The sequence below is a fragment of the Hemibagrus wyckioides genome, unplaced genomic scaffold (genome assembly GCF_019097595.1).
Source record: "Hemibagrus wyckioides isolate EC202008001 unplaced genomic scaffold, SWU_Hwy_1.0 Contig21, whole genome shotgun sequence".
NCBI lineage: Eukaryota > Metazoa > Chordata > Actinopteri > Siluriformes > Bagridae > Hemibagrus > Hemibagrus wyckioides.
Window position 1 is genome coordinate 293,515 of NW_026690782.1, and position 26,564 is coordinate 320,078.

At 38.8% G+C, this 26,564-nt stretch overlaps 5 non-coding genes and 1 gene segment (V, D, J or C); 3 read left to right on the plus strand and 3 right to left on the minus strand.

Moving 5' to 3' along the window:
* Positions 1-6,012: 6,012 nt before the first annotated feature.
* On the plus strand, positions 6,013-6,084 carry trnap-ugg (transfer RNA proline (anticodon UGG)). The gene has a single exon. It is a non-coding gene; the product is annotated as a tRNA-Pro (tRNA).
* A 3,548-nt stretch (positions 6,085-9,632) lies between these two features.
* Positions 9,633-9,705, minus strand: trnav-aac (transfer RNA valine (anticodon AAC)). The gene has a single exon. It is a non-coding gene; the product is annotated as a tRNA-Val (tRNA).
* Positions 9,706-9,959: 254 nt separating this feature from the next.
* On the minus strand, positions 9,960-10,032 carry trnav-cac (transfer RNA valine (anticodon CAC)). Its single transcript has one exon. It is a non-coding gene; the product is annotated as a tRNA-Val (tRNA).
* Positions 10,033-10,153: 121 nt separating this feature from the next.
* On the plus strand, positions 10,154-10,225 carry trnag-ucc (transfer RNA glycine (anticodon UCC)). Its single transcript has one exon. It is a non-coding gene; the product is annotated as a tRNA-Gly (tRNA).
* A 1,791-nt stretch (positions 10,226-12,016) lies between these two features.
* trnal-caa (transfer RNA leucine (anticodon CAA)) lies at positions 12,017-12,130 on the minus strand. Its single transcript has 2 exons — positions 12,093-12,130; positions 12,017-12,062 (listed from the first exon to the last, which is right to left on the minus strand). It is a non-coding gene; the product is annotated as a tRNA-Leu (tRNA).
* A 12,893-nt stretch (positions 12,131-25,023) lies between these two features.
* On the plus strand, positions 25,024-25,537 carry LOC131350102 (T cell receptor alpha variable 38-1-like; the record flags this gene model as incomplete). The annotated part of the segment is given in 2 exon segments: positions 25,024-25,063; positions 25,230-25,537. Coding segments are annotated over 2 exon segments (348 nt in total), but the record flags the coding sequence as incomplete, so codon positions are not given.
* Between the last annotated feature and the right edge of the window lie 1,027 nt (positions 25,538-26,564).

A 26,564-nucleotide genomic window follows, 5' to 3' on the forward strand; every position in this document is an offset into this window, starting at 1 on the left:
TATAATGTTTAGTTAGCCTGCTAGCAAACTTGCCTACTGGTGCTAATGCTAAACTCCTGAACCAAGCTGATGAGCTCGGCTAACGAGAATTTATTTCCACATTATAATATTTACCCCATCAAACAGATCACTTTTCCCAACCCTGAGTACTGGTTTCACACTAAATCATGATTAGACTAGTGATTATCCAGTTAGCGCCCCAAAGGACTTGGTTACAGATGTATGTTATCTAGCTAGCGAACCTCGCTAATCATTTCATTTACACAATATCATATAGAGTGTAAAGCTTGCTGAACTCGGGTGAAGGTTTTAATAATTATTCCGTATAATATTTAAATAGATTTCGGATGATGGACTGGGACAGGAGGTTTTTGAGACTTTAATCAGTCACCATGTACGGTGAATTTACACAAGCTAATGCTAACTAATGCTAATATTTGTCTGTTTATTCTCAGCTTAACTAGTTTACAAACTCACAGGTTAATTAACGTTTCGGCGTTAAAAAGGAAATTTTTGTTTTTTTACTTCTCCCTTTTTTTAAAAAAAAAAAAAATCAAAGTCCTCTATTTCTGGGTGTGGGTGAAAAAAACACTGGTTTATCTACACTGTTAGCAAGCCTGGATAATTAACTTGGTAGCATCATTAAGATAAATATCGTAATGAGTAATGCAAACCTTTTAACCGGTAAACAAACCTTTCCTTTATTTTACTCAAGCTGTTTTTACTGTAAGGAACGTGACAGAATGTTAGATGTGTTATTATGAAACTGCGATGAGAAGAAGCACTTATGATGGGGCGGCGGGAGGAAATGTACAGTACATCATCTTTTTTGGAGAACAGGACATGTTTAGACTTACATCCTGCTTCGTGTTAAGGTGTAAATTAAGTAGCCAACTAGAACACCATAAGTGAATTACAGAGATTTTTTTGTTTTTTACGTTTTAACAGGATGCAGTTGGCGTACAGCTGGCCTCCGTGGCTCCGATTCGGTTCCTGAGGACTCCTTCTCATCGGGACTCCATCAAAGCAGAGCTCTCCGGGTCCTGTGTAAGCTTATGAATGTCTGTGTAACATGACAGCTGTTTAAATCTGAAAGACTTTGATAATAGAGAACTCCATTAGGACTCCATTATGTAAAGTTAATTTCTTTTTGTAACTTTTCTGTTCTCTGCAGGCCTACCACTACAACCTCGTGGACGTGTTTTACGAGCTGCTTCTCTGCGGATACTTCAGGAAGGGCTTAACGCCTCAGCCAGTAAGCGTCTTATCGGGAGATTTAAAAGCGATGCTTGAATGTAGTTTGAGAACAGGATCTATTTTATTTCATTTTGTTTTCCCATATTTTAAACCCTGGCATTAACGGAGCTTGTCGTCTCCCTTTCCTAAAGCTTCAGGGAGGACTCTCGGAGCGCCTGCTTGCGCTCATCAAGTGGGATGTAGACGTTCGGGAGCCTGGAGCAAAGATCTACTTCACAGTGCTTATTGTAAGTGTTCAAATATCTTCTGATGCCACGATACACAAATGGTCAGCATTGTATCTCTAAGACAGTGACATTACACTGGATTTGTGTTTGTGTCATTTGTTGATAGGATCAGCTTACAGGCCTTTTTGTGGTACTGTTCTCTCAGCCCCTGGAGCTCTACACCGACCCGCCAGCTTTAGCCAGCACGGTTAGGCATCTCCTCGGGCAGCATGTCGAGAAGAAGATGGTGAAGACTTTGGAGAGGCTCTTGGCAATGTCCTTCCCTTACTTCTACACCTTCCCAGTACCCACCAACACAACACACACACACACACAAACACACAATTTATTGCACAAGTTCCCATTCCATACTTTGTTACAGTTCATATTTTGTCCCTACATTGCTCAAGCGCTCCACAGATGAGTATAAATTGATTTTGTAACATTTCAATTGTCACATTTTAAAATATCTCTCTTCTTTTTCCCCTTGACAGGTCTGCACAACGATCCCAGGACTTTAGGACCAGAATTGCAGTCAGTTGTAGCCTGTGTAGCATTTTATCATTCTCACTAGAAATGATTGCTTTCTCGTTACATTTCCAGGTTTAGTGTTAATGAATTATCTGTGTTTGTCTTTCATCTAATATCATTTCAACCAATATTAACCCTCCTCTCATCATCCTCCTATCCTAACTCTAATAAAGTATTTCATTTGCATCTATTACAGCCTCGGTCAGATCATTTCTATACATCAAGATATGTGTATATATATGAAATGTTGATTTTCAACTCAACTCCAATACATGACATTAGGTTTAAACTTTAATTCATGATAAAGGCACATGGTTACTTTTTGTTTATTCAGTACACTGTTACTCTGAAATGTTCATATAAGTGAAGCAGAGGTAACATTCTGCTTTATTGGTACAAACAATATCCTATAATTATATATCCTGTATTTTTTTTCCATTCATACATTTATTTATTCTTTCATGTGTTTATTATACCTGTGTGTATAAATGTATGTTACTTTACCAAATGTGAACTAAGATCCAGAACAAAATGTGAGCACTCCAGACCATAATTCCATTGTATAGTTACAAGAAGTTAAAATGGATGAATAAGGAAAGTGTTAGTCAAATTTGCTTTCCTTTTATTGATCATAATGAAATTCATCAAGATTGAGTGAAAATGAAATGAAAATGGAAATTGTGTATTAACATTTGTATTTTCAGTTAAATGGATGTACAATGTCTGCCAAATTTTAAATGGATCAGCAAAAATCCATTCACAGTTGCATTTCCCAGGTCTTAAGTGTTACGACCCTGACCTGTGGAAACAGCACTTACTCTTCCCTGCACCACCTTCCATTCACAAACCTGTGCTCCACCTCAGTCCTGCCTCCACATATGGCTTTCATGGAGGAGGTGAGAGGAAGAAGCCCTTTCTCTCCAAAAAAACATGGCAGTATCTTAACAAATTCGGGAACAATATATTTTTTTGGACTGATGGTTAATCATTATTCATAGTTTCATGTTTGGTGAAGGTCAAACAGAGTTTATCACAACAAACACCTCATACCAAGTGTCATGTTGGTGGAGGGGTGAGGATTCGGTTGTTTTGCAGCCAAAGGCTCTAGAAAACTTTTAATCATTTGGACATTGATGATCTCCACTTTATATTAGAATATTCTTGAGACAAATGTAAGACTGTCCATGAGCTTATGTTGTGCTGAAACTGGGTCATATTAAAGGACAATAATCACAAGCACACCAGCAAATTTGTCTCTTTAAGGATGCTGAATCTGAGGACTTGTTTTTGTCTAGGTTAATGTCAGAAATACAGATAAAAAAGAAAAAGACGGGTTATTCTTGTGTTCTGATATGCTGAAATGCTGTAATGATTCCAAATGAATCTGTGAATTGAAACTGTGAACTATTCCCAGCGTGGTGAGCAATACTTTTGTTTTAAAATATATTGATGGTTCTTGATGTAAATAATGTATATGTCTATTTAAATTCAGCTCCTGCAGATGGCAGTACATGACATGAAAATACTCTAGAACTGAACCTGATTGGACCTGGACACAACAGAACCATGTGGAGTGTTAAAGTAGTCATGAACATTAAACCTGAACAAAGCTTCAGCACAGATACATGGTGTGTGGAGTGCAGTCCGACTGAAACACTTGAATTACTGCAGAATCTTGAGCTTAATACAAGATGCTTATGTATTTGTGCACATGCTCTCAAACACCACCTTGTTAGGGGTTTTATATTGTTATAATTTTATGGGGAATTTTTTCAAATCCTATCAATCACTACAGTACCTCTGGTGTTTTGTTTAGACTTTAAGGGTGTACTATAAATCTGCTGAAGAATTTAATTTCACAATAAGAATTGTTTGTAATTGCAACAATATATTTTGTAGATTAGAAAAGGTTTAAGTTCATAGAAATAGGAAATACAGGAACTAAATATATGAATCTTTTGCTCATTAAATTCTTTTAGAACATGTGTGTGTATTTTACATAATGTGGCACATCCTGCACTCTGATTGGTTAAAACAGAGGGAAGCTACAGTTGAGGCTTTGTACACAAGAAATGCTTAGATGCTTCACTGAAGACAGAGTAGAAGGAAACTTGACATTTACTGTAACATAAAAAGGAAACTTTCAGAAGAACAGAGGAAATTAATACATGATGGTTTTCTGTATGTTTCTGTTTTTTACCATGTTCATAGGTAAGCTTATATTTTATTTATCCCCATATATTATGTTTAAATGTTTTATAACTAGTAAAGAAATGTTTCCATGTGTGAGTGTTTTAGATTGTAAGCATGTACTGTATGTATACTGTATAATATAAAATGATAATATTCTGAAATAAATGTCCTCTTCAGGTGAGAGCACACAGGACAGCATTACTCCAACATCTTCTGCTGTCTATGGTAAAGAGGAGCAAGCAGTTACACTCTCCTGTGATTATAAATACACTGTTTCTATGAACAATCTACAGTGGTATGGACAATATTCCAATGCAGCACCAGAATTCCTCGTTCTGTTGACGGAATCGGGAGGGAATCAGACAGGTGATACTCCTCATCCTCATTTGTCTGCTAAAGTTCATAAGAGTCTGAAGCGTGTGGATTTGGAGATCTCGCCTGCTTCAGTATCAGACTCTGCACTGTACTACTGCGCCTTGCAGCCCACAGTGACAGGAAAGTCAACTTCACTGTCCAAAAACCTACAGAGACCTCAAACATGAAAGTGTTAAAGAATCACAATAAGAAGAAAAGACTGGAAGCTATGCATAACATCAGCATTCTGATTATTGATCCAATAGAAATGTATGTATATAACCATATATGAATACTTTATTTGAAGTGAATAGACAAAACATTCTAAGTGAATCCAAATACAGATAGAAAAGTTAGGTGTGTGTTTGAAGAAGCCACATGTTCACTCCCTCTGCAGTATTAAGTGCAGTTCTCATAAACAATAGTGGCAGGTTTGATGGTTTATTTACTTAATGACAGTGTAAAGATCACATGCTGGAAAATTTAGATATTGTAAACTTTTTTGACAAGCAGCTGATTTGACTTTTTTTTTTTTTAATTTATTTGTTTGTTTGTTTGCTTGTTTGTTTGTTTGTTTTACTGAGCATGAGATTTAATGTGTTCATCATGTGTGTCTTTGCAGGGTCTTTAATATATTTTTGAGAATTACAGGATACCTGAAAGTATGTATAACTAAGAATAAGAATTGTGGAAAATAAAAACACAGTTTCCATCACACAATCAGGAAATAAATAAGCTCTACTGAAATAGTGCTCCATAATCCATTCTTGAGGTAGATGAGCTACAACAGCTAAAGACCACATCGGGTTTCATTCCTGTTCACCAAGAACAGAAATCTAAGACTACAGTAACAACCCTGTAAATGACATAAATCATACTAAAATATTTTTTAAAATCCATAGCAACCACATGGGACTCCATTACAGCTTCCTAGTGTCACCCTATCGAACAGATGAGACCTTGTAACAGTTACCAAACCATACCCCACCAGCCACATGAGTTTCTTTAGCAACCAGCTAATTCAATTTTATTACCAACTGGAATCATTTTTAAACTTACTGCAAATGTCACAGAAACTACTTGAAGCCTCATAATATTCACCAAGCTATACTGGAGCAACAGTACAGTTTCCAGCAAAGAAGCTACAATCCTGTAAACTTGACCTATACTGAAACCTCCACCTGACACTAAAGTAAGCTTGTTCTACAAGAATTGATTTTGATCTTCATGTCCACCGAGATTAATGATATATTTGGCCCAATGGCAAGAGCTGCTTACTTGGTTCACACTTAGCGTCTCGATTCCAAAAAGGTTCAAATCCCACAGGAGCCCTCGCTTTATTGTTAACTTGACTTTGTGTAACCGAGTTCCTTTTACTCGGACCCCAGTCCATATGAACTGGAAGGTCACAGAGAGTTACAGAGTACAGTGAACCTCCATTGGCACACAGCAAGCTGAACAGGGACGACCTGGCTCGTTGGTCTAGGGGTATGATTCTCGCTTTGGGTGCGAGAGGTCCCGGGTTCAAATCGCGGACGAGCCCTGGTTTTACATGGAATAGAGTGGGTGGGATAAAACTAATGGAAACTTGCACTGCCGGCTTGGTTCTCGCTTGGAAGCTTGTTTCTCCAGAGGTCCAAGGAGGTTCAAATCCCACTGTAATTACCTCTGAAAATTAAAGCTCCAACCTGGAGCCTATCTCTGGAATACAGGGAGCGGGATGGAGAATGTCACACTTTGTGGAGACATGAACCTCTGAAATATTAATATAATAGAGTACAGAAAGACCTCAGAATATTGTCATTGTACTAACACCATTCATCATGTTCACTGTTATATTCATGTGTCTGTGGCTTTCATTAGGTAAGTTAACATTGATCTTTTCAGAAAGGAGATAATAAATTAATGATTAATTAGCCTGTGTGATGTTAAGAAAAAATAGAATATGAGTTATATAGCTCAAAACTAAAAAATTATTATGTTCTCTTCTCTATAACAGGTGACTCCATGGCAGATTTATTAGAACCACTTTTCACTCATAAAGTTGTAGATGAAGGTGATGATGTTACTCTGTCCTGCAGCAACAAAGACAGTGGTTCAGTAAACAGCCTACAACAGTACAAACAACATCCAAAATCTAAACCTGAATTCCTTTTTTTCATCACTCCATGTGGAGGTAAATCCCTATGCCACCACGTCTGTCTGCTAAAGTTGATGATAAAACTAAACAAGTGGATCTGATCATCTCCTCTGCTGCTTTTAATGTTTGATAATATACAATTAGAAGGTAATTTATTCATAATCACACTCTCTGGTATCACCCAGATGAGGATGGGTTCACATTTGAGTCTTCCTCATATCGTCTCACAGAGTTTTTTCTTGCCGCTGTTGCCTCAGAGTTGCTCATTAGGGGTAAAGTTAATTTTCAACTTTGTAATTTCTATTCTGAATTTCTGTATTTCTGTAAAGCTGCTTTGAGACAATGTCCATTGTTAAAAGTGCTGTACAAATAAAAATGAAGTGAACTGAATTGAATTGAACTGAATTTAATTACCTTTTGGTTATAGACACAGCAAATTTACTTATGAGAGATTTTGTTTAAATCTGGATCCAGTTTCCTATGATTTTCCACAGCAAATTATCATAATTATTTATAAATGTACAAATAATTTAAAAACCACACAAACAGATAAAGGCTTATAGTATTGTATAGATGATGAATCTTGAAATACAACACCAGCCATAATGACTCTAGATTTCTGTCACTGACACTGTGTGAAGTGATCTGTACAAAATAACACTAAAACTGCATCACTTCCTGGGTGTGGCCTTCTAGAGACGTGTAAAGTTCAGCACATACAGCACTATTATACAGAATCCTCACAGAGCTGTGTTCAGAAATGGATCAACTATACAACTTACTGTACATAGTGAGATACATACCACTGATTCTCACTCTAGTTACAGGTAATTCATTTTCATCAGTTTATCAATAGTTTTAACTATCACAATCATATTTAATCAGTTAATTAATTACATTAATTAATAACCATGTTTTTTTTGGCGATGCTACCCATGCACTTGGAGGGTTGTGGGGCTGTGGTCAAGGGAGGCCTGCCAGGTCGGGAAAGAGAGGCACTCTGGCAGGCGGTCGCAATGGTTGTATCACGCATGCTTCCATTACCAGACGTGATTCAAGATCCAAACCCAGGAAAGGTTTGAAAGGCTTAGGCTCTTGTTGACAAGGTTTGCTGATATGAACTTGCATCCCAGTCTGTTGCAATCAATTCAATTCAATTCAATTTTATTTGTATAGCGCTTTTAACAAAGAGCATTGTCTCAAAGCAGCTTTACATGAGAAACCACATAAGAAAACAACAAACATATGAATAGACAAACAGACAAACAGTCCTAGATGTTATCCCAAGTGAGCAAGCCTGAGGTGACTGAGGCGACTGTGGCAAGGAAAAACTCCCTTAGATGGTATGAGGAAGAAACCTTGAGAGGAACCAGACTCAAAAGGGAACCCATCCTCATTTGGGTGACAATTGTGTGATGTAGATACAGCATGTGTATAGTGTTATGTGAATCAATAAGGAGGTTGTTGTCCATGGCGCTGCTTGAATATCCCAATCCTCACAAGCAGAACCCGGCTGGAGCTGGTCCATCTCCGGATGCCACTGGAGCCGGCACAGTCTCTGTATGCCTCGGGATGGGTAGAAGAAAGGAAACAATGGACCAGCATTAGTGTAGCTGCTGTTCATAATATTAGCAGTACTAGCTGAATGTGCATTTAATCAGATGTACTGGAGTGCAAGGTTATGGGAAGTGTTAGATGTATGCCTGGCTAAAGAGATAAGTCTTTAGTCTACATTTAAACTGGAAGACTGTGTCTGAGCCCCGAACACAGTCCGGAAGACTATTCCAGAGTTTTGGAGCTAAATACGAAAACGCTCTACCCCCTTTTGTGGACTTTGATATTCTGGGAACTACTAGAAGTCCAGAATTTTGTGATCTTAAAGAGCGTGGTGGATTGTAATGTGTTAGAAGACTGGATAGATAGGTGGGAGCTAAACCATTTAGAGCCTTGTATGTGAGTAGAGCTAGTTTATAGTCAATTCTAAACTTAACAGGTAGCCAGTGCACGGATGATAATATTGGGGTTATATGATCATATTTTCTTGATCTGGTAAGAACTCTGGCGGCTACATTCTGGACTAACTGTAGCTTGTTTATTGAAGATGCAGGACAACAAACAGGCTTCAAAATAAACAAAAAAAACCCTAAATGTCCCAAAGTAGATGCACTATTTATAATCCACACAACAAAGTATTTTCTAATTCAATTATTGATTAATGTTATGAAATGGAATAAATATTTCTCCTTATTAAAAATCTTTCATTCTGTTATTGTTTGTTTACTGCATGTTCAGGACAGGTTCCAAATGAATGTAAAGCCAGGATGTTTCAATAAGAATCAACACTAACATCACTGACACTGTCATGTGATGCTGTGGGGTGGAGCTTCATGAACCTTTATGATGTTAACATATCAGAGTAAAGAAAGAATATTTTCAATCAGCTGAGACCAGTCATCATGTTCACTGTTATATTCATGTATCTGTGGCTTTCACTGGGTGAGTAAACATTTTTATTATTGCAAAATACAATATTCTTAGATATGAATGAACACATGTTTTTTAAAAAGTAGCAAATTGTGAGTATGTCACCTTCAGGGTCCTGATTAGGACAAGTGGGCTCTTACTGGAGCAAAGCTCAAGGCTTGTTTCTGCCCGGTCTCGAAAGTCTAAACGGAACAGCAATGTCCACCAGTTGCATTTGACAGGCTTTGGCCAGAGTTCTTTGGTGAGAGCTCTTTCCGATTTCCAATTGCAGTGTAAGTGATGGCTTGCGGCCTGCAGCAAAAGCCCCTAAGCCCTGCTTGATTTGAAGTATACACTTGTTCATTTTCTATGCACTAAAGCGCATTTCAAACTAGGCATCACATTGTGGAGAAACTGCTCCAGTCGCCTTCAGGGTGCCGATTAGGACGAGTGGACGCATACTAAAGCAAAGCTCAAAAGCCTTGGGTTGTTTCTGCCCGGTTTCGAACCGGGGGCCTTTCGCGTGTTAGGCGAACGTGATAACCACTACACTACAGAAACTACAAAGAAAATGTTCGGGCTCTCATCTTCAAAATAAATCAATTAAACCAAAATAGAAAACAAAAAAAAGACAATATCAAGACTTTTGTTCGCCAGTGCAAATGAGCAGAAAACGTGAAAACAGTCACGCTACAGAAACTATGTGGGAGTGGGGCCGGATCTCAGTTTCTGCTTGTTCCCAAGGCACGGGTGCTACAGAGCGCAATACTCGAGTCTTATTCGACGCAAAGCACAAGCCCCTGACCACCAAAAGAAGTTTCTGCCCGGTTTCGAACCGGGGACCTTTCGCGTGTGAGGCGAACGTGATAACCACTACACTACAGAAACAGAAGCGAAGGAAAGCGTTTCCTTTCAGCGGGGGAACCGCAAAGTAAGTAAATAAATAAATAATCGATCAACGCAAAGGCTTAAGCGTTCCTTCAACCGAGTAATGAGTATGCGACCTCAGGCGTTGGTGGTATAGTGGTGAGCATAGCTGCCTTCCAAGCAGTTGACCCGGGTTCGATTCCCGGCCAACGCACGACCTTTAAGCCGCATGTTGGAGCGTGGCAAAAGTACGAGGGCTGCCCTTGAAAAGGCAAACGGAACAGGACAGTCCGCCAGCTGCGTTTAGCGGGCTTTGGCAAGAGTGTGACGAAGGCTTCTCTGCTTGTGAGAGGTCTTTCCACAAGTGATTTCCACTTGTGTTCTAAGTGGTTGCTTGCTGCCTGAGGCCAAAAAAAAAACAGCCCTACTTGTTGCTCGACTCGAACAAGCAAACACTTGTTCATGGACTAAAGCCCATTCGAAGCTAGGCACCACATAGTGGAGAAACTGCTCTAGTCTTGTCCTGATTAGGACAAGTGGGCTCTTACTGGAGCAAAGCTCAAGGCTTGTTTCTGCCCGGTCTCGAAAGTCAAAACGGAACGGCAAAGTCCACCAGTTGCATTTGACAGGCTTTGGCCAGAGTTCTTTGGTGAGAGCTCTTTCCGATTTACAATTGCGGTGTAAGTGATGGCTTGCAGCCTGCAGCAAAAGCCCCTACGCGCTGCTTGATTTGAAGTAGACACTTGTTCATTTTCTAAGCACTAAAGCGCATTTCAAACTAGGCATCACATTGTGGAGAAACTGCTCCAGTCGCCTTCAGGGTGCCGATTAGGACGAGTGGACGCATACTGAAGCAAAGCTCAAAAGCCTTGGGTTGTTTCTGCCCGGTTTTGAACAGGGGGGCTTTTCGCGTGTTAGGCAAACGTGATAACCACTACACTACAGAAAATATAAAGAAGCAGCTCGGGCTCTCATCTTCAAAATAAATCAATTATTACAGCTGGCATTATTGATATTAGAGAAATACGCTGATCAGCTGCTGTTCAGAGCAGTTCTGTATCTAAGCAGGTGCTCAGTGTAATCTATAGAGTGTACAGATTTGCTGGGTTTCCTTTATAATTGCTAAAATGGTCACTCTGACATCTCTTGGTGGGGACATGTTTTTTAAAATGGCAAGGTTAAAGCTAGGTAGAACCTAGGGAAAGTTTTGTAGACTCAAGAATATAAATAGCATAAATAGAGGAAAAGAAAGATATGTTTCTTGATGAACACAAGATGGCGATCTTATGGTCTGACAAGTACAAGAGCACCTTCTGTAATATAGGCTCTGCCTGTTCTTCTATCATTCATACTGCACAAATATTTAACCCTTGCCATTGTTAATCTCAGGAGCTAAACTAATTTCAGACATATAAAACAACTGTTCACTTTAGACTAAAGTGTTTTTTTCTGATTCAACATTAAAGTCCATGGAGAAGAAAGGGGGATTTGTTCATCTCCTCTGCAACTGTATCAGACTCTGCACTATGCTACTCTGCTCTAACCCTAACCCACAGTGACAGGAAATCCAGCTGCACTGTACAAAAATTTTGACAGTTCTGTTATATTGAAAGTTTTACTGAATTGAAGATACATGTTTTAAGGTTTTTCTTCTTGATAAAAAACCTGAACAGACTGTGCTGGTTCAGCACCATCAATGTTTTGGATAGCAGAGGAGCACATGGCTGCGGTGTGGAGCGAGTGAAGCATGGCAAAGCTGTTGGAGACCGAAGAAATGAAATGAAAATGAATGAAATGAAACAGCCTTTATTTTTCACATATACATTACAGTGAAATTCTTTCTTCGCATATCCCATCCTTGGAGGTTGGGGTCAGAGTGCAGGGCGCCCCGGGAGCAGAGAGGGTTAAGGGCCTTGCTCAAGGGCCCAACAGTGGCAACTTGGCAGTGCTGGTGCTTGAACCCCTGATCTTAACCACCTGAGCCACCACTGCCCCTAAAGGATCATGTCAGAAGTGGGATTCGAACCCACGCCTCCATTCGGAGACCAGAATCCTCCTTACATCAGGGGGACGGTTTGAACCTTGAGTCTGGCGCCTTAGACCGCTCGGCCATCCTGACACTTAGGGAACACATCCCTAAGCCATTGCACTCGTCACTGCTCCACCGTACCTGGACCCCTTTCAGCCCCTTTCAGCCATCAACCATCAACCATGGCTGTGTAACCATGTTTTCCCTATTTTGCTCCTTTTTCTATTTTCACTGAATTTTGTACTCAAAGATTCTTTTTTTCCCTATGTGCACCAAATAAATACACTGTGAATTTTAACCTTCGCTGTCTCATGTATGTCTGTTAAGCCCTCACTGCCTGAGTAGCTACAACCTGTATTGTCTAATGAGTTAAAGTCATAAAGTTTCTTCCTCATGTCATCTCAAAGGTTTCCTCCATGTAACTGTTCCCTTTCGGTTACTCATGATTGATTTAAATCTACAATTGCAAAGTATTTCATTAAATTAAAGTTTCTGACTCTGTTCACGTTCATTACATTAAAGTATCTATAATTATGTAATGAACCTGTTTACCCAAATAAGTAGCTAAAAAAATTTAACAACCATGAAACCAGGACAACAGAGAAACTAGTTTCACCAAGAAAAGATAACATGGGACATGCCAAAGAAATGAACAAGTGGGCCAGAAATAAAACCAGATTAGTGACCAAAAAACACATTTCCTCTTGAATCCGTTCATTTATCAGCATCTACATACTATATTCTGATTGTACACATGGATATATCGCCAACATACTGCATAATCTATTGAAAGACATACTGCAAAGAAATATACATTTTTAAGTGCTTATATATTTTTTTCACATTTTGTACTGTTACAACCTGGACCTGAAATGAACTTAACTGGGATTACACAGTATATCATGATTATATATATAATACTGTATATTAAATCATGTTTGTTGACTTATTTTGCCACCTATTGGGATAATAGAGATAAGATAGTGTTTTTCCCCCTGAATGTTTTCATTCAATTACTTTCAGAAATGATCATGATTTATAACAAAATTAATTTTTGTGGGCCATATTAGCCAATATCAAGCTATGAACATGGACTTCGAGCAGTGACAGACTGTAAAATTACATCCAAATTCTAACAGCAACATACTGTTTTTCCAAACAGTACGATACAGTAACATACTTGTAAAATCTTAAGCAGGTTACCATAGAATTTAACAGTAATATACAGTATTTTCTTTTTGTGGTATAGACCAGTCAAACACATGCACTGTAAAAAGTAATTGTTGAATCTACTCAAGAAAAACTTGTAAATTTAACTGACTTTAGAAAATTTGTTGATTTAAATTGATTAGACTGTGTAGTGTGAACTAAACTTAAGAGTACTTAAGAGTATTTATTTATTTATTTATAGGTTCTGGGTCTTTTTCCCCTTTGCGCTATAAAATAACCTGGAAACCAGTAAGATTTAAGCTTATTGCCAATCAGCTGCTGCTACATCACAATCCACCATATTTGTATGAACAGAGCTTGATATATTTACTGGCCTTTGGTTAAGTTTCAGCATAGGACGAAACAATTACTATTACAATTATTATTACTATCACAATTAGAATTACTCTTCTAATTTCTTAAACACGCTTTTGTCTCATGCATGCGCAATGTGACAGAACACAGGTGTTTGGAGAATTGACGAAGAAGAACTCAAAGAACAGCACGTTTTAGGGATGTAGTAGAATGACTAGGTATGCTCACAATGATCTGTTTATAAACATCAGTGTCTCTTACAACTTAAATACAATTTTATTTGCTAGTTGTGTGGAAAGAGGAAAAGACATAAAAAGGCACACTGAAGTAGTTTTATGTCAAATGCGACCAGTGCTACATTGCAAAAATCGACTTTTACTGAACACTTGTTTTATTACATTTCTAAGCTATTTTAATTGGTTGTAAGTTCATGGTTTATCATTAATGATATGTAAAAACCTGTGCAGCCTTTATGAACATTCTTTCTAGAACGTTTGATCCGCACGTGTGGTTCACATGGAAATGAACAACATGATGCCTGAATTAAGATAGCTTAATTAACAAGCATGTACCATATTTTGTGTTTTTTATTTAGTGTATGCTTATTTTGGGGACTTAAATTCATGCAGTGGAAGTGTAGGTTTTGCTTGTTTTCGTGTGAAAAGTGGGCTCAGCTGTTGAAACACTACAGAATAAAACATGGAAGCTACACTAGAAGTACTCCAATTCCATGTCTCTACACAGATTGTCTGTGCTCATTCAAATCATTTAATGCAAAAAGTGTACACTTAACAAAACATCATTCACATCAGGCACATGGTAGCCTATCCAGTCCATGTGATAACATCCCTTTGATATTTCACTGCCCACTTTGCAGTTTTGAGGAGCCCTGCACAGAGTCTATTTTTTTCTCATTTGCGGCAGCATCTCAAAAATCATAGAACTGTGCAGTTTCCCTACAACAATTGCAATTTTGAGAGCAATATCTACTCTACATTTAATTCCCATAAATGTAGAGAGCATGGAGCATTTGATCAGAGGCAGTTAAAATCTGACGTTCTCTTGTATGTTGCTACACACAGTGTAGATAATGTGCAACAAGAATAGCCCTTGAGCGCTGATCCTGTAGATGAACTTTTGGAGATAAATGATATAGAGATTGAAAACTTTGATGAATTGCGTCCTCAGTTGGAGCCTCACTCTTTCTCAAATTATAGCCTCACTCTCTCAAAATGCAGGTGATTTTGCATGTTTCTGATTTGGCTGCACAGGAAATAATTCAACATATAAATCAAATTTTACTTCTTTCATCTTGACAATGACCAAAGATGGTGAGCCTCTTTCCACAATAAGCAGAGGAGCATCATATTTTCAGAGTGAATTTCTGATTGCCATGCCAGTTGAATACAAGCTTGATTCAGAGTCAGTCTCTTATGTGCCAGTTCTGCAAATGTTGCAGAAAATGCTAAACTGGGCTGACATTCTATATAGGGTTCTTTGCAATGATCGATTAGTTAATGAATTTAAGACTTACAGAGATGGCACTCAAGAATCAAGATTCAAGAAGCTTTATTGTCATTTCAACCACATATAGCTGACGCAGTACATAGTGAAATGAAATAACGTTTCACCAGGACCTGGTGCTACAGAAACATACAACATAAAGATCAAACACAAAAAAAACACAGAGCTAGGACAGAAGTTTGTCTTAGCCACATAAAGTGCACAGTGTGCAGCTAGGTGCAAACAGATCGAAGACAAGACAGTGCAAAAATAATAAATACAAACAAAAGGCAACACAAAAACACAGGACACTTAGTGCCGAAAAGAAAGAAAAGAACATGTGTAATGGAATATAAATGAAATAAAATAAGATCAAAAGAAATGATGTAAAAAATATTGTGCAAAAAAAATTCAACAGCAGCAGTTGAGGTAGTGCAAATAGAAATAAACATAAGTATAACTATAGCAGCGTATGACAGGTAGTGGTAGTGCCACAAGTAATGAACAATTTAAATTATGTGTGTGTGTGTGTGTGTGAGTGTATCCATCCAGGTGAGAGAGAGAGAGAGAGTGTGTGTGTGTGTGTATGTGTGTGAGACAGACAGAGAGTTTTGTACAGTTCAGTCTTGAGTGTGTGTGTGTGTTTATGTGTGTGTGTGAGAGAGAGTTGTTCTACAGTTCAGTCCTGGGTGTTGAGGAGGCTGATGGCTTGAAGAAAGAAACTGTTCAACAGTCTGGTTGTGAGGGCCCGAATGCTCCGGTACCTCTTTCCAGATGGCAGGAGGGTGAAGAGTGTGTGTGAGGGGTGTGTGGGGTCATCCACAATGCAGTTAGCTTTGCAGATGCAGCATGTGGTGTAAATGTCCGTGATAGAGGGGAGAGAGATTCCGATGATCTTCTCAGCTGTCCTTACTATCCGCTGAAGGGTCTTGCGATCCGAGACGGTGCAGTTCCCAAACCAGGCAGTGATGCAGCTGCTCAGGACGCTCTCGATGGTCCCTCTGTAGAACACAGTCAGGATGAGGGGAGGGAGATGGGCTTTCCTCAGCCTCCTCAGGAAGTCGAGGCACTGCTGGGCTTTCTTGGTGATGGAGCTGGTGTTGAGTGACCAGGTGAAGTTCTCTGCCAGATGAACACCAAGGAATTTGGTGCTCTTGACGATCTCCACCGAGGATCCATCGATGAACAGCGAAGAATGGTCACTCTGTGCTCTCCTGAAGTCAACCACCATCTCTTTAGTCTTGTCAACGTTCAGGGAGAGGTTATTGGCTCTGCACCAGGCTGTTAGATGTTGCACCTCCTCTCTATAAGCTGACTCATTGCTCTTACTGATGAGACCCACCACAGTTGTGTCATCGGCGAACTTGACAGTGTGGTTGGATCTGTGCATTGCTGCACAGTCGTGAGTCAGCAGAGTGAACAGCAGTGGACTGAGCACACAGACCTGAGGAGCTCCAGTGCTCAGTGTGGTGGTGCTGGAGATGCTGTTCCTGATCCGGACAGACTGAGGTCTCCCAGTCAGGAAATCCAGGATCCAGTTGCAGAGAGAGGTGTTCAGGCCCAGTAGGCTCAGCTTCTCAATCAGCCACTGAGGGATGATTGTGTTGAATGCTGAACTGAAATCTATGAACAGCATTCGAACGTAGGAGTCTTTACAGTCCAGGTGTGTGAGGGCAAGATGGAGGGTTGTGGTGATGGTGTCATCCGTGGAGCGGTTAGGACGATACGCAAACTGCAAGGGGTCCAGTGAGGGTGGTAGCTGTGACTTGATGTGCCTCAGGACGAGCCTCTCGAAGCATTTCATCACAATTGGTGTGAGTGCGACGGGTTGATAGTCATTGAGGCAGGAAACCGTAGACTTCTTAGGCACAGGGACGATGGTCATTGTCTTGAGGCACATTGGGATGATGGAGCTGCTCAGCAAGATGTTGAAGATGTCAGTGAAGACATATGCCAGCTGCTCCTCACACTCCCTCAGCACTCTGCCAGGAATGTTGTCTGGTCCAGCAGACTTCCGTGGGTTAACTCTGCATAGAGTTCTCTTCACATCAGCTGTGGTGAGACAGAGCACCTGGACGTTTGGAGGAGGGATGGTCTTCCTCGCTGTTGTGTTGTTCTGTGCCTCAAACCGAGCGTAGAAGTCGTTCAGCGCATCTGGAAGGGAGTTGTCACTGTCACAGGTAGGTAGTGATGTTCTGTAGTTGGTGATCGCCTGGATGCCCTGCCACATGTGCCGGGAGTCTCCGCTGTTCTGGAAGTGGCCATGGATTCTCTCAGTATCAAGAAAATGACTTTTTCAACACTGAGACCTTCAGGATTGTCCTAGGTCTTTATTTTGATGAATTTGAGCTTGCCAATCCCCTTGGCACTTCTCAAAAGAAACATAAAATATTTGCTCTCTATTGGGTTCTAGCCAACCTTTCCTCAAAAGATCTTTCATCACTTCAGTCAATTCAGCTAGCATTTTTATGCAGAGCTAGTGCAATTTAACATCATGGTTACAAAGACATCTTGCACCCACTTGTTAGGGACCTTGAAACTCTTGAAAAGCATGGTGTATATATTGAACAGTTAGGAGACTGTTTGAAAGGAAGTTTGCTTTTTGTTTCATCTGATAATCTGGGTGCACATTCTTTTGCAGGACTACAGGAGAGTTTCAGTGTTGAGCACCCATGTCGGTTCTGCTTTGCAAAGAGGAGTGAAATCCAGGAGAAGGAGGTCTGGTCGGGAACATGGTGTGAAAGGTGGCTGTGTGTTAAGTGAAAGGTTGGAACATTTTCACACAGTTGGTGGTTTTCCACCTGACATAATGCACAACCTTATGGAGGGTGTCATCCCTATTGAAATGTCCTTGTGCATTAATGATTTGGTATCAAGGAAATTAATATCTCTTGAATCCCTGACTCAAGCTATCAAGCAGTTACCTTACAAATTCTCAGACAAAGTTTATCAGCCTCAGATCATCCCAGGCACATTTGCCTCATAAGGTACCACTGGGGGTAATGCCCATGAGAATTGGGCATTTATTAGACTTCTGCCCCTCATGGTGGCCCTTGATATCCTGTCCTCACAGCATCATCTGTGAGCAATGATGGAATCAAGTATAATCCAGATATGGTTGTATCTGTTGGTACTTTTCCAGGCCTGTCTGATTTCAGACAGTTTTTTCAAAATTCTTGTCATCAACAGTGCTGTTCTGTTTGTGTGTAAAGATCTGACATTTTGGTACATTCAGCACCTGCGTTCTTTTGAACTTTGCTGTCATGTGCTATCACTGACAATCACCAAACTCTCAGAACTCTTATAAACTTTGGGGAAGGACCTGTGTTACACTCAAACATTATATCATATGCTGAATGAATGATAATTCAAGCTTAAAGAGACTTGAAATTATTGAAAAATTATTTACTCTCATTCTTACTTGGAAGACAAAAAGGCTTATTTTTGAAATGATTTCTGATTGCTGATGTCTGACTACTATGTAAGAAGATAGCAAGCATTGCTTCTCAAACTTCAGGAGGACACAAAAGCATCATATAATTTCATTCAACTTCAAGTGTTTGAATAGTATCAATGGGTTTATTAAGAAACAAACTGAAATGTAATTCATTTTCTTTAAATGGTCATATCCTGCATGCACTCCTGAGAGAGCAGCAGTTAAATGCTATTCTATGTGAAGGGTTGATCCAGTGAAATGGATTATATATTGAAGTTGATTTCTCAGCAAACCAATTTATTTGCCTTAAATGCTTGGACTGTATGGCAGATGTCACATTAAATTATTAATTATTTTGTGTACTTTTTAAAATACATTTAAACAAGGATGAGTGAAACTTTTCAAATCATTTTTTTCAAAGGATGGGTTTAGAATTATGCAATTGGACAACTGTTTTTCGGTTGAAGCTATTACTTTAATTTAAGAAAACCAACCCAATTCTTTAACCTTTGTAGAGAGAATAAATATGGAGACAAGGACTGTACTCTGAGTTATAGTTTGTGAAAATGACATCAGAAAAATCATACTTCCTGCGAAACCACAGACAGTTGACTCCCTGATGGAGCAACTTGAAGAAAAGCTTCAGTATGAAGATCCAGAATTCAGCAATTCCCTTGTGAATCTTACCTACATTGCTGACTTGCCAGATAAGCCCACATGGAACTGTGATGACAACAACCCCTAACACAGCTGACACTGAAGTCCTGTCTGTGGCTTCTGATGATCATTCATCTCATAGTCTATGGACTGCATGGCCAGAATATTTTGAGATCCCTACTTTTCCTGTTGACGTTGAATACAGATTACATCAGGGAAATCTACAATACATGCGAGATAAAACATATCTACAAGTGTCAGGAGAGCTCATCTAAGGGGCGGAATAGGTGGTATGATAGCCTCAGATGGAAAATGGGTAACTACCACTCAAAACTGCATCAAGCTGGATGTTTGGAGATATCCATAAATGGTTGGAAAAGAAGGGGACAGCAGCCTCAGAGAAACATCACAAGTCCCAAGAGGTTTGAAATCAACTTTCTACCGAACTTCCCTGATGGTGAAGATGAAGCCAGCATGGAGTCTAAAAGGAAGGAGATGGTGGAAGACATGAAGAAACGTCATGTTAATTCTGCACTAGCCCAGAACATGAATTCTACATTTGCCTTGTGTAGAAAGGAACTGATAGAGAAGGAACCTGCAGTGAAGAATACAGTGGAAAGGTGGCCAGCCCTTTTCACACAGAGTCAGGTGAATAAATATTCTTGGTTTTATGGATCATTAAAGAAATAGTTCACCCAAAATTAAAACTGTCATTTACTCAGATAGTTTCAAACCTGTATAAATGTTTTAGTTCTGCTGAACACAAAAGAACGTATTTGTAAGAATTTCAGTAACCAAACAGATCTCATCCCCCATTTACTTCCATAGTATTTATTTTTCCTATTATGGTAGCAAATGGGGGATGAGATCTGTTTGGTTACTGACATTCTCACAAACATCTTCCTTTGCGTTCGGCTGGACAAAGACATTTATACAGGTTTGGAAAAACCAGAGGGCAAGTGAATGATGACAGAATTTTATCCAAACTTAAGAAGATTTTGCACCAGATTAAAAATGATGTAAGCTCCTCACACACATCACAATTTTTTTTTATATTAAAACAACTGTTGCTTTTGCTGTTGTTCTTTGCTTTGTGTTGTGTTAGTGCCATGAGCGCTATTAAATAATAATTTTCATAACTTTGCAGAAATCCAACATCAACGTGAGACGAACAGCCGTTCTCTATGGATTACCATTCCTTCTTGGAGAGGACCCCACCGATTTTTACAAGACCTGTTTTGTAAGTAGTTTCGACAGGCAAACTGCTCTTTAAACAGTTTTGAGATCTAAACAGTACGGAAACTGAAACACAGAAGGGGTAGAGCAGGGGTAGGTCCTAGAGAGCCGCAATCCTGCAGAGTTCAGCTCCAACCCTAATCAAACACATCTGAACAAGCTAATCAAGGTTTTCAGGATTACTAAGGCTACAGGCAAGCAAATCTTTTTTTCAGGGTTGGAGCTGAAATCTGCAGGACTGCTCTCTAGGACCGAACTTGCCTACACCTGGGGTAGAGAAAAGAAAGTAAAGATAAATTAAGAAAAAAAGACAGTAAGAAGACATTTTATAATACATAAAGAAAAGAAAGAAAAACAATAGTAAGAAGGACAATAAACAGGAGGTTGGAAATTTAGACAGGTAGGAAGAATAAAGGACAGATGCAACAGAGATGAAGTCAGTAAAAGAGGTAAGAAAGTACAGTAAAATAAATATAAAATACAGAAAGGAGATTAGATTGAAAGAAAGAAAAATTTTTTAAAAATTCAGTCAATTCTCCTCCATAATTATGTATTTTGATAACTTTTCAAATATCAAATTGTGAGTTTTAGAATAGGTTTTAATTTATATAGCTGGCCTTCCGTTTGATTTATTGTCTTTTCATGCAGTGGTTTGAATGTCTGTATTCGTTCCTGCATCCACTGCTGTGTCCTGATTGAAAAGGCCTGTACATTTAGACATATTGTAGTGTTATTAATTTTGTTTCACATTTTACTGTGAGTATATGCTCTTAAAAGATGTTTTGTGTCTTACTTTGACCTTATTTTTGCTATATGCCCTGTTTTTAGGACTGTGATGACAATGAAGAAATGTCCGAAATTGCAATTGGAATTTTGACTGGTGATTCCCGAGCACTCTGCAACTGCAACACTACCCTACTCCCTGCATCTTGATGCCAAAACAACAGCTATCATTTTGGAAGGTACCATGGTTGTGGATGATGTGGAAAATCTTCCACAAGCAATGTGTCTGCTCTTTGGACTGATTTATGATCTAAACTTAGAGTATCCTGCAGCTCTGAAGAGTACATTTGATTTCATACAGAGAGTGATTTTGTCTCTTGGCCACAAGTCACTCAAACCTAAAATCCAATCACTAAAAAATCGCCTGATGCAGTAATAGTAAAATCATTGCTATGATGTGATTTTTTCCCCCATGGTAAACCATTCCTGAGTTGAGCTAGCACTTATGATGGGGCGGCGGGAGGAAATGTACAGTACATCATCTTTTTTGGAGAACAGGACATGTTTAGGCTTACATCCTGCTTCGTGTTAAGGTGTAAATTAAGTAGCCATCTAGAACACCATAAGTGCGCAAGATCCTATCTGGTTCTGTGCGGGGAAACTTGCTCGTCACGTGACAGCCTCATAGACTTCGGCTCTGCAGTCAGTACCGTCTTCGGGTCTGATTCGTTCGTTCGTTCATCACGTGACCACTTTTGGCTCAGTATCTGACAGTCAATATTATTAATGTAATGTTGAATGATATTTAGGAATGATCATAAAATTATCAAAACTTCCGCGGATTTCTGCAGGACTTGAAGAGCTGGACACTGGGTGAGATCGCCTGTGCTGTGGGTCTGTCAGTGTGTGTGTGTGTGTGTGTGTGTGTGTGTCTATATAGTGCCCTTTGCACTTACCCATTTGTTTTGGGTTTTCTGTTTGTTAATGTATTAGTTATCACAGTATGCATTTTGGGCTGCTATTTTATTTTATTTTATTTTTAAATGGACGGGTTTTAAGCTGTAGCTTGGCTGGAAATCTTAGGTCCAATCCGGAAATCACTGGTTACTATGGTTACCGCGTCCTGCGGTCTTCACTGGTGTCCTCAACCGTTTAATAGCAAAGTAAAATAGAAATTAGGCTAGAGTATTTCACACCTCACAAGGAATAGTCAATTTTATTACAGTCTGCCTTGAAAATGCATGTGTAAGGATGTCTGCCACCAAATCGATTTCTTCTCCTCTGTCAGTCATTGTGAGTTAAAATAATTTTATTTAGTTTGTGTGGTTCTCTGCCTCTGACTACTCCAGTTGTCCAATCAACGGACGGGAAATTGCTGACGTAATCGTAAGCCTGCTAGATGGCGCCAATGACGCCAACTCGAAATCTGATTGGTTAATGTAACAATTTTAATTGCCACTTATAATAAGCTACGGGCGCCTGCACTATTCATTCTGAAGGCCTTAAGACAGATTTCTTTCACTCTGGCAACACATGATGTCAGCCACTGGCTGAAATATGATTAGATAAACATTCTTATCATTACTGGAAGCAGCGCAACCAAGAGCAAAGCTAGGAAATGTAGAGAATAGACTACTGGGAATAATTTAATACACACGCATGGAAAAATATATTAAAATGCAAATCAGTGATTCAGATCACTGCTGTTTAGGCCAGCAGAGAAGGCCTTGCTGGCACTGATGGCCCACCACTGGTTTAGATACTTTAGAAACTATTTTGGATTGGAATATTCCAGATGTAGATGCAGACACCACTGATTACTTTTTAACATTTTATTTCTGTACCACTTATCTGATCTATTCTCAGGTCAAAGGGAGCCTGTGCCTATCTCAGGCATCATCGGGCATCAAGGCAGGATACACCCTGGACAGAGTGCCAATTCATCGCAGGGTGCACACACACTCATTTACACACTACAGAACTCCAATCAGCCTAGAAGCATGTCTTTGGGAGGAAACTGTAGCACCCGCAGGAAACCCACCAAGCAACATGCAAACTCTACACAAACACACACACACACACACACAGTGAGCAGGAGCAAGACTTGAACCCAGGACACATGGAGATGGACGCGTGGAGGTGTGAGGTGAACATGCTAACCACTAAGCCGCCTGATTGTAAACATATAATGTGTAATTAATTTAAAACTTGTTTAATTTTTATATTATGGCTTAACAATTGTATAATTATCATTAGAATAATTACATTTGTTTAATTATATTGTTGCTATTATCTGTATATTACAAATAGTTCCTGCTTTGGGTTTGCTTAAAATATATATAGGTCCTTTAACTACAGTTGAATGTAAATCCTGGATTTATCTGTAAGAATCAACAATCTGTCAGCAACATTGGTGACACTGTCATGTGATGCTGTGGGTGGAGCTTCATAAAATGAACATATTAGAGTACAGAAAGAATATTTCCATTCAGCTAAGACCATTCATGGTATAAAAAAAGCTAATAAACTAAGGTGCACAAAATCACAGAAAATAATGAACTGCTGAAGTGCGTCTGATGTAAAGTTTTGTTATTTATTTTATATGGTGTTTATTTTAAATCCTAAACTTTTACACATGCACCCACCAACTGGCCTGCACTTCACCTAGCATTATCCTGTCATCATGCATTATCAGTGTCATCAGATTTTATAAACACTACAGTTGACTAGAACTGGATCATTCATTACTGCATTGGTTTGTTTTTGTATTCAGTGTGAGAACATTTGAAGAAAAGACTAAGAATCATTTCATAAAAGTATGTTGGTTTAAAATATTATGTTGAGATTCATAACCAAGCATCTAAGTAAATTTATCTAAAGGCAGTTGTGTGTGTTTAATCCCCTGATAGGACAGAAAGTATATCATGTGAATATAAAGCATTTCTCAGTGGCCAATTTAGTTTAGTTGTTGAGTTTTACAACCGTGTTCAACATCTGTTTCCTTTTAGTTTTCCCTTATTATTTATTTTTTCTGCTTTGTATTAAGTAACGTAAAGAAAATATAAAAAACAAAGATACAGTGACAAACCGAGCAGTATTTAAGAGAGAAATGGATGACACCCCAAACTGTAAATACAATTTAAATATAAGGTCTAATAAAAATTAAAAATCCAATATATGTGTGGCTGTATGACCTTTTTGCAGGGCTTTATTTATTAGTGTGTTAAGGTTTTTCTCTTCAGTGAACACAAGATGGCGCAGTCACTTATCTTATTGTGGGTCTAGAACTAGGGCACCACACAACCTGCTCACATTCTCTGAGATGATGGAAGCTACTTTTCACAGTAAAACCTTTGTGACATAGAGTATACTTGTTCTTCTATCATACATACTGCTGATATAATATCCTAACCCCTGCCCTGGTTACTCTTAGTGCCTAAGCTAATTTCAGAGATACCATTCTGATTAAACAACACAACTGTCCACTTAACACTAAACTGTCATAAGAATAAATACTCATCTAATGTCATTTCTGTGACAAACAAAAGCACCTGCTGTGTCAGAAACACTGAAAACTGGAAACTTGTCCGTAAATCGGCCTTTACTCTTCTTTCTCTTCTTCTGATGCTATCACGAGTACAGGAAAGTTTTATTTTTCAGATTTACAACAAAACTTGATTTCCTCCTTTCAGTATGTGTTTACTTAAATGTGCTCTGGACAGGTTCCCCATATGAGGCTGAATGTAAAGCCAGGATGTTTCAGTAAGAATCAACAATCTGACAACAACATTGGTGACACTGTCATGTGATGCTGTGGGGTGGAGCAATTTTGAAGCTTTATGGTGTTAACATATTAGATTACAGAAAGATCTCCACTATTTTCACTGAGCTAAGACCAGTCATCATGTTCACTGTTATATTCATGTATCTGTGCCTTTCACTAGGTGAGTTAACATTGACTTTTTGTTATTACAGAAATATTAACTATATTATATTAAATATTAGTCTGTGTGGTGATGCAGTGTGAAAATGCAGAGTGTGGGTCTGACTTAAGTATTTCCTGTTGATTATTTAAAGGTTAAAAACTTTATGTTCTCTTCTCTATGACAGGTGACTCCATGGCAGATTCAATAGAGCCAGATTTCCCTCATAAAGCTGTAGATGAAGGTGATGATGTTACTCTGTCCTGCACATACAAAACAAGTGGTACATCAGACTACCTGTACTGGTACAGACAATATCCAAAATCTAAACCTGAGTTCCTTCTTAATATTATTCAAAGTGGAAATGTAAAATCCAACACTCCCCCAAGAATGTCTGTTAAAGTTGATGATAAAACTAAACAAGTGGATCTGATCATCTCCTCTGCTGCTGTATCAGACTCTGCTCTATACTACTGTGCTCTGCAGCCCACAGTGACAGGAAATCCAGCTGCACTGTACAAAGACTTTCACACAGTTTTGTTATATTGAATACAATTCTACTGGTAAATTAGAATATTTTACATATGCATTTTGGAGGACTCTTTCTTTTTCTCTCAGAATTTAAAAGAAGTTTATATTACTAGTACATGTATTATTTTTAATAAATGTATTATTTAGAGACAGCTCAGTTCTTGATGGGATTCCAGTCTTTTACAGTGCATCATGCACACACACATTTACTCATTCACTCCAAAAAATTTGTAATTCAATTAGAAAAGAAAAGAACAGAATTATCTCTTAAACGTTTTGAATGGTTTGTAATATATGTAATATATGTTCTCAAAATAGACCTGCACAAGCAGAAAGAAAGCATAATAACATCAATAACATCAAATCCCCCAAACTGTTATTGTACAATAAAATAAAACCAAGCTCATAAAAACTTTCGAGCTTTCACGTGACACTTCTGCATGTCCTAAATAGCATATAACAACAATGATGGATTCTCATATTAAGTTGAAACGTAAGAAAAAAGTCACAGATTTAGTGAAAAAGAGGTGTGCAGCTGCTTATCAAACCTACTACAATCAAAGTAGAATACACATACAGTGAGGGAAAAAATTATTTGATCCCCTGCTGATTTTGATCATTGCCCACTGACAAAGAAATGATCAGTCTGTAATTTTAATGGTAGGTTTATCTGAACAGTGAGAGACAGAATAACAACAAAATCCAGAAAAACACATTTTAAAAAAGTTCTACATTGATTTGCATTTTATTGAGTGAAATAAGTATTTGACCCCTTTGCAAAACATGACTTAGTACTTGGTGGAAAACCCTTGTTGGCAATCACAGACGTCAGACATTTCTTGTAGTTGACCACCAGGTTTGCACACATCTCACATCTCAAGGAATTTGGGCCCACTCCTCTTTGCAGATCCTCTCCAAGTCATTAAGGTTTTGTGGCTGACCCTTCAGCTCCCTCCACAGATTTTCTATGGGATTAAGGTCTGGAGACTGG